At 47.2% G+C, this 8,237-nt stretch overlaps 1 protein-coding gene across 1 annotated transcript in view; it reads right to left on the reverse strand.

Annotated features, from left to right (window-relative positions):
* LOC104075025 (integrin-alpha FG-GAP repeat-containing protein 2-like) overlaps positions 1-7,982 on the reverse strand; it is a gene marked incomplete at its 3' end in the record, with an annotated part of 8,474 nt that extends 492 nt beyond the window's left edge. The window contains exons 1-8 of the mRNA XM_009575366.1: positions 7,938-7,982; positions 7,022-7,117; positions 6,552-6,593; positions 5,572-5,749; positions 5,134-5,273; positions 4,544-4,692; positions 3,296-3,390; positions 716-817 (exon numbers count right to left, since the gene is read on the reverse strand). Coding sequence (XP_009573661.1) covers positions 716-817; positions 3,296-3,390; positions 4,544-4,692; positions 5,134-5,273; positions 5,572-5,749; positions 6,552-6,593; positions 7,022-7,117; positions 7,938-7,982 — 847 coding nt within the window. The remainder of the gene's footprint in view (positions 1-715; positions 818-3,295; positions 3,391-4,543; positions 4,693-5,133; positions 5,274-5,571; positions 5,750-6,551; positions 6,594-7,021; positions 7,118-7,937) is intronic.
* Positions 7,983-8,237: the final 255 nt, after the last annotated feature.

Raw genomic sequence — 8,237 nt, forward strand, 5'->3', positions numbered from 1 at the left:
CTTTCCCTGCCCTTTTGCCTTTGCGGTGTTTGCCATGGTTTTGCCGCTTTAGGAAGGGTCCCCCGGCACGATCCTCCGCTCCGGAACCCTTCGTCTCAGTGGCTTCCGAGGCATCTCAAACAGTTGTTTGACCATTGGGTAAGCAGGCAACTTAGGAATCAGCAGATGAAAATTCTAGTCTCACTCTCCATCTCAAGCTTTCAGTGTGCCTTTGGGCCAATGACCTAGCCTCCTCATTTTCCTGGCTGCTCGCTGCAGCATGGCTTTAATACTTCTACCCCCATAGGCCATGGGGCCATACAAGTAATTAACGTTTGTAAAATGCTTTGAAATAGACTGCACCAGGGGAGAGAGAAAGGCAGATACTAGTAACAGATAGAAAACACAACAGGTTTCCTGGAGAAAGCAAGCCTGTGCAATATCAGACCCATTTCAGTAAGGAACAGAAAGATAGGCTCAGCTTTAATGTGTTTCATCATATCCTCAGATACAGGCATGTTCTCACGCACCTGGTTTATGGGGGACTTGCTCACAGTGACAACTCTTACCTTGGCTCCTGTCTTAGCTTTCAGGCCTTCATATAAAATATGTCAGCAGAGTCTTTGAGTCAAATTCTCTTGCCTGATCCAGGAAGCATTTCTCAAGCCCAGCTCCCCCTTCTTTCAAAATCAAAAGCACTGAGCCCCTGGTTCCCTGCTTTGAACTGGTGACAGACCTTGGCCGCCCCACAGGCCTTTCTTCCAGGACAGTGGTAGGGACTTACCATCCAGAGTACAGAGGGCAAAGAGACCTGAGCCACTGTTCTCACTGGAGCAGCCTGTAAGTGCAGAAAAGAATTACAGGAGTTGATGCCGTTTTATGAGCATTGTCCCCTCCCTCTCCTGAAAAAAAAAAAAAAAAGATCCAAAACAAGCTGATCCATCCTGCCTCCTTTTTTGCCCAGCCTTGACACTTTGCTTAGCAGGTACTGGTTGCAGATTCTTACAACCAATCGTACTTCATTCTAGCTTTTATTTGTAGAGCACTGGCATCTCAAAACCCAAGACCTTTGGTTTGCACTGATATAGGCATGTCTGGCTCTGCTGGCTGCTCCTAGGAGTCTGTCTGTACCACATACGCACTTGCAGGCCCACTTGAAGGATTTTAGTGGACTGCATCACATCCCTTCCAGGCTCCAGAAATGCACAAGTATAGGCAGGACCATCACAAGGGACAAAGTGAAGAACAGCTGAAGCCAAACTAGAGTATTACAACTGTACCCTCACTGTTTCTTTCAAGGACAGGAACATGGCCTTCGGCTGTTCCGGGAAGGTGCAGGGGAAAAAAAAGAGAGGTCCTGCCAGAAGGGCAAAGCGTCAGTCACATTAGCACAAAAACACCTCCATGGCAACTCCTGAGAGTCTGTGGAGATCATGCTACCAACTCTATTGTTTTCACTGCAGCAGAACTGCACAGAAGCTGTGATCCTCTCCCAGCATGTGCCTTCATGCTCATTTACACATTCAAGCCTGGCTTTCCTGGGCTATGCTTATACAGCTGTGAACTTCCTGGAAGCAGTATCCTCTCCAAAGCCTGTATATCACATTTGTGTGCAGGACAGCACTGACAAATGTGACCAGTTAAATCTGAAGAGGAGACTCCCCTGACCACTGGGCTGCTTCAGCCCTTCAGCACACTCTCTACCTAGCTACCAGTCAGAAAAGACATGCAAGGTCAGGTTTTGAAAGTGACATCACACTTGGCAGGGGAGGACCAGAGCTGCATTCAACTACAGCTGCATTTAATCCTTTCAGTGACAATGCAGGAGAGACACTGGCTCCCTGAGGTCTGCAGGAACCCAGGAAAACTGGCCGTCAGGGACAAGCCAGCAGAGCTGAAAGCAAATAGGCAGTTTCCCCAGAATGACGTAATACTGCAAGCCTACCTCCACTGCCCATAGACATCTCCAAGACACAACACCCTGCACACTCCCAGGACACAGACTACCCTATTTCCGCAGATCAGCTTAAAGCAAACAGTTAGCTGGTTGAGTGCTCTATTGCCCCTAGCTGACATTCATCCAGACAGGCTCTGATCCAAAAGATCTGCTGTGTCCCCCTTATAAACTGGTCAGCATGGCACTCTTCAGCTGTTTCATTACTGATGGTCCAGCATCAGTGGGCTTTTCACAACCTTCTCTTCATCCCTTATTCAGTGTACCTTCTTTTTTCACAGACACTTCTCATTAGATGCAAGGCTTTGTATGGAGTGAAATTAATTGATTTCATGCTCTGTTGACCATGTTGCTCACAGCAGCATCCGAGATGCTGAGAACATGACAAGCTTAGGAACTGGGGAGGAAGGGTATTCTGGGGAAGGGGAAAAGGAGGGGTTTCAGTGGATTGCTCTTCTCCCCCAGCTATAATTACATTGGACAGCCCAAATTGTTCTCAGACAGCACTGCAGGGGGTAATTCTTGGACAGAGGAAATGCAGCTGGATTCCAGCCAGCTGCAGACAAGAGAAAGTGATCTGCATTGGGAATTTTCTGCCTTCTTGTATTATGCCCACATGCTCAAGGGGGAGTGAAAGCTACTTGTTCTCCACAGGTACCAGAACAGGGTGCACCAGGCACAGGTCAGAGCACAAAGCAGTTAAACAAGGGAAGCAGTGGCAGTGTGTAAGAAAAGTCTGGACACAACAGCAGTGTGTCAGGGCTGAGAGGAGCCAGCAGCTGTGGAGAGTTTAGATACATCAGCTGAACAGAATACATTAGAAGGAGACAGAGGACAGTGATATAAATGAAATATGGAAGAAGCTCGGGGGGGGTTGGGACTGCACAGGTGAAGGAAGAGCAGGACATAGCTGCCAGGTATCGGGACTCAAATGCTGAAAAGCACAAAAGCAAGAATAAAGATGAGGCTGAGGAAAGGAAGAGATGCATCTAGGGAATAAGAAGAGGACATAAGCTGCAGCCATGCAAAAGCAAAGATCAAGGACCTCTGTAGGAGCAAGGCATGGCAGCCATTCAGGATGACTAAATGCAGGCCAGCGGAGGCTGCAGAGAAACTGCTGTGCTAGGTGAAGAGTAAAAGCTACCTAGGGAAGGACAAAGGCTATAAGAAGTTCAAACGCAAATATCCAGCTGTCTGTCTTTGGGAGCTGGCTAACAGAAGCCAAGTTCCCTCTGTTCTTGCAGCTGTCTCCCACTGTTATTTTTCAAGAATGGGAAATCTGATTTTATTCTGGACTGATGTATTGAAAAAAGTATCAGGAGCAACTGTTGGGCTAGAGACCCCAAGCTCCTAATCTCTCACCTCGGCCAATGCTACCAATTAGATGAGTGGAAACATTCTTGTTGTGAATCCGTCCAGATGTTTGGTGTAGAATAACATCTCGAATAGGGGTCTCGCTAGGAAAAAGAGAGACAGACATCAGGGAAAGGTTAGGGAACCATGCTTGGGACTGTGCCAAAACAATCTCAAGAGCAGTGTACTCCAAAGCACTACATATCCAGAGATAGATAAGAGTTTGTGCATAGGTTAGCCCTTTAATGGTAAAGGCCAAGGAAAATGCATGCCAACCCAGGTGTGAAAGGAACTCACTAATGTTTAAAAAACAAAACCAGAATGATTTGATGCATCAGAAAACTGGAAAGAGCTCAAAGGAAAAAAAAAAAAAAAAAAAAAAATCAGTAAAACATGTATTCCAATCAAGGAAAAAAAAAAAAGACTATTTTTATCACTACTGTCTGTAAGCCTGGCTCCTTTTCACTCAGGAAGTGTCTGCCCGCGATTGAACAGGCTGGTCAGAGATCATGCCTGGGCATGGTTAGGGCTTCTGGCTAGGAAGCTACCATTCCACTAAGGTCTCTAAGACATCAAGGAGACTTGCCTAGCTCCCCTCCTGCTGCAGTCTTCTGGGTCTGCCTTAAACTCTCACAGAACACCACAGAAGCACCTGAATTCTCCACAAGGCTCCCTCCAGCACCAAGGACAATAACCTCACTGCTCATCCCAATTGTTCTGGTTGTGATTTACAGCACTGGCTGCCAGGGGTCTCATAAGGAAAACCTCCAATTACCTCACCTGGAAGAAACGAGTGAATGAACCCAAAGTGTCATCCTGGGCTTCAGACTAACTGCGCTTGGCCCAGCCTTTCAGTTGCTACCCTTCCCACCATTAGATAGGTCACCAGATCGCCTACTACTCTTTCTCTGGAAATCTAGGTCACTCATTTCCCTGCCTTAGCCCCCAGTACTGCCCCCTTCAGTGAGCTGGTTTTGCAGTCTCCTTGCTCGTTCCAAGGAGAAGAGAGCAGGATACCAGGAAAGCAGTAGTATTCATCTTTGTGAAAGAGGCACGAACAGTGTTCATGGAAGCTTGGATGAGGTGAGCTTAAGTCATGAACTTAAGCAGCACAGCAGGTCACTGAAGCAAGGACAAATGACAGCACACACCCCCCTCCCTCCCCCCCCCCAAAGAAAGGTGGTGTGGCGGTGCCCCCTTGTGACAGGCATCTACAGCAGAATCTCCTCATCTATCCCACACAGTAACGCTCTTCACCTGCTTGGGGTAGAGTTGTCTCTTCCCTCTGCCGTGGCCTGCTGCTCAGAGTCCCAGGTGCAGAGCAGAATGGCATAACCACAGCCTGGCTGAGACACCATCATCTCCGGTGAGCCATCAGGGCCTGGGTTCACAGAGAGGCTGTCCACCTATACTGGCAGAGGAAAAACATGGATAGAGTTGAACTGAGAACTTTAAACACCTCAGAAGGGTTCACTGTGCTCCTTGTACCTCAACTTGAATATGGCAGATCTTCTCATAGAGCTGAGCAGGAGCTGAAGAAATTCAGCTAGAAGCAAAATGTCCAAGTTACAGTAAAACGTTATGCTTCCCTATCAAAAGCCACTTAAGAACACACTAGTATTTTCCACTAACGCTCTCTAGATGGGTGAGAGCAACTGACCGTTTACCAGACCAACCCACCAGCTGCTCCACATGTACAGGACAACCACTGGGCAAATCTCCTTTCATGCCATCAACATGACAATTGCTTTGTTCATAGAACCAAGATTTTGTGCTTCTTTCCTTGGGAGAGCCACCTCTTGAAAACTGTATGACAAGTTCTGCTCTGAACATCCCGTTTCCCTTACCTGACCTTCTAGCAGCCATTTCTTCAACAGGAGCAGCTGCCCAGAGACATGGTCTGAATTCTCCGACAAGTCTTCCCAGCGGAAGGCACGTACCACCCTGTCAGTGTAACCCACCACCAACTCACACTTCCCATCTCCATCTGCAGGGAATACAAGGAGATAGATGGGCTCTCTCAGGCTTTCATAGCCCCAAGACCCCCAACATTCAGAAACCACTGTGCTGGATCCCAATCCTGTAATGAGAATTTGCACTTCAGGAAAATTCCTGAAGTTCTTCCTTCTCTCCTCCATGACTTGGTTGTGGTTTGTTAGAGCACCTGTTTCAGCAAGATAGCAATTTCCTTCTGTCAGTCCCACACACTTTCTCCCTCTCTTCCCCACCACCTCATACCCACAAACTCCCTCACCCTGCACTCCCACACCAGCTTCCCGACTCACCAATGTCACTGATCAGCATGACCTTGGTGTTGGCAGGAATGTGCTGCTTGAACACTGGCTTCTGCTCTTCCACCACTGCCAACTCATGGTGGCCTGAAGCATCTGGGTGTTTTGAAGTTGGAGAAGTCAGGTCAAAAAGATGAAACCAGCCTTCTGCACTCACCGCCACCACGAGATTCTAAGAGGAAAGAGAAAAACCTTTTGATTTTTCCTCTTCTAGCAACTGCAGAAGCTGTCCCATAGCAGGGCGAGGGAAGGTTCGAGGGTAGATCCATCAAGATCAATGACTGCTACAGAGGGAAGAGGAGAAGGTTTTTGGCCAGCGTACAAACTACTCGGGTACTGCAGGGTCCAAACTTCTTGTTCATCCTTGTCAGACTAGGATATCAAGCTGATGTGTGCTCACTTCAGCTCTGCTCCCCACTGGAGCAGACATAGCTACAGTATTTTAGGCAGGGTGCCTGAACTGGGACTTTTGGTTTAACCTCCAGAAACAGCAATCCAGCAGAAGTATTAGACCCAGCGGAACTTGCTTGGGAGTCTAGACTATTTTGTGGCTCAGTCTTGTTTAGATGACCTTAAATGCCCACAGCCAAGTGACAGAAGGGCCATGGCCCACAGGAGGGACCAGCAGAGATCAGGGCAAAAGCCACTGAGGAAAAGGAGCAACGCTCAAACCACCAAAGCCTTGTGGCACTCACAGAGGGAAACATGCAAATCAATAGTGCTTTTTGAAGATAGGATGGATTTCCTTGCTCACTAAAACCTGCATATGGCTCACAGACAGACACAGGTTATATGTAAACAGAAGAACAGTTTTAAAACAGTAGTGCTAAAACTCTATGAGCAAGGGCAGATCCTGAAAAGAAAGCACTTGCAACCTGTCCTCCTCCACACTCAGGATATGACATGATGTTAATCTCCTAAGCACCTTCCACATGCCCTACAGACACAGCTGGGAAGAGTCTGGCTGCTCTCACCTTTCCTTTATTGCATACATCTCCCACACCAACACACGTGAGCTGCAAGAGAAAAGAAGGCCGTACATGAGAGAAGGCAACCCAAAACAGCACTTTGGGATACACCTCTGCCCTACCCGTTCCTCTCTCACAAACCGTCTCTTGAACTCTAAACAGCCTTTTCAAGGACAAGGAGAGCAGGGCCAGAAACACATCTGCCACGCAACTGCCCAGAGCCCTGGGACAAAGTCCACAGTGCACAGGAGCAGGGTCAAGGTGGGACAGAAGCCCAGTTCCTGTGTTTGTTCAGTACTTTGCTCATCACTTTTCACCCATGGGGCTAGCTGTGGGCAAAAGCAGGGTCTTCCATAACTACATGAAAGGCATCAGAACCAGTTCTGGCTGCCATTCCCCTCTGGCAGTGGTCAAGGACAGCTGGCTGCACATATACCAGAAGGCCCAACCATTTAAAAGTTTTGTCAAGAACTGACCATTCCTTGACAAGATCGCACAGCCCAGGGTTTGCTGTCATCATTCTTGTAAACACAGAGTTTCCCATTGGTGTCTCCCACTACTAGTTCATTCAGCTGTACAAGAGAATTGGGTTAGTAAGAAGAAATTCACAATTACAGTAACAATATTCCCACACAGCAATAATTAAAGAATTCATATCTAAAAATCACTCCATGGGAAGAAGCAGCAAAGCAAAACAAGAGTTAAAGAGACAGCCTTGAATCAATAGAGAAGGTCTGTGAAAAACCAAAAGCCCTAATTTTACTCTCACAGATCAAAGAGCTGGAGAGTGGCTGCTTAGAGCCACATCCCCTTATCCACTCCTTCTCTAGCCATTGTTTCAGAGTTGCGTCACTGTGTTTTAACATCCTGCTCTGCTAATCATCATCTTCATCACCCCGTCTTCCATCCTTCAATCTAGATTGACTTGATCTTTATTGATCCACCTGAGGAAGATGATAGCAATGAGGAAAATGTAATCATCCAGAAAGAGGCTGCAAGAACACTTACAATAGATTCACACTGGGTGTTCAATCTCACTGATGAAGGGGGTAAAGGTCGTTCAGAATGGTGATTATTTCTTTAAAGATGACTGCTAAAAATCACCAACTACCCCAGCTGACGAGCCTACTCCTACTACCCCATCTTCTGCATCATGCTTCTGTGTATTTAAATTGTGTGCATTTCATAACTCCTGCATACGTTACCCCACATAACACAATTTCTTATGGGAAAATTTGTTTTATCATCCAGTGCCTTGCTAGCCATGACACTTTTCAGGATAGCAGGATGTAATAACATTTGACTGTTGAGGAAACGAAGGGACAGTTTACATATATCTGGTTAAGCCAACCTCTTCCTAGTTATAAACAAATCAGACCCATCAGAAACAACCATTTGTGGGGCTGACAGCAACATTCTTGATGCACATCCATTCATCATACAGGTCAAGAGACATTCAAACTTGGCTCTACCCTGTTTGTGATCCACTGTGCCCCAGCAAAGCACTTCCCCACACCTCTACACCCCCACCACCACGACAGGAGAGTGTCTCTCTTTGGGACCAAAAGTCAACCTCCCTCCTAGCTATACACCACCCAGGGCCCATGTCAAGAATGCCTAGCATGTCTAATGGTGGCGGAAGCACTGACCAGCTGCAGCCAAGAATCACCACAACATTCAGTTTACAAGGGT

Source organism: Fulmarus glacialis, unplaced genomic scaffold (assembly GCF_000690835.1).
Source record: "Fulmarus glacialis isolate BGI_N327 unplaced genomic scaffold, ASM69083v1 scaffold31083, whole genome shotgun sequence".
Taxonomy (NCBI): Eukaryota; Metazoa; Chordata; class Aves; order Procellariiformes; family Procellariidae; genus Fulmarus; species Fulmarus glacialis.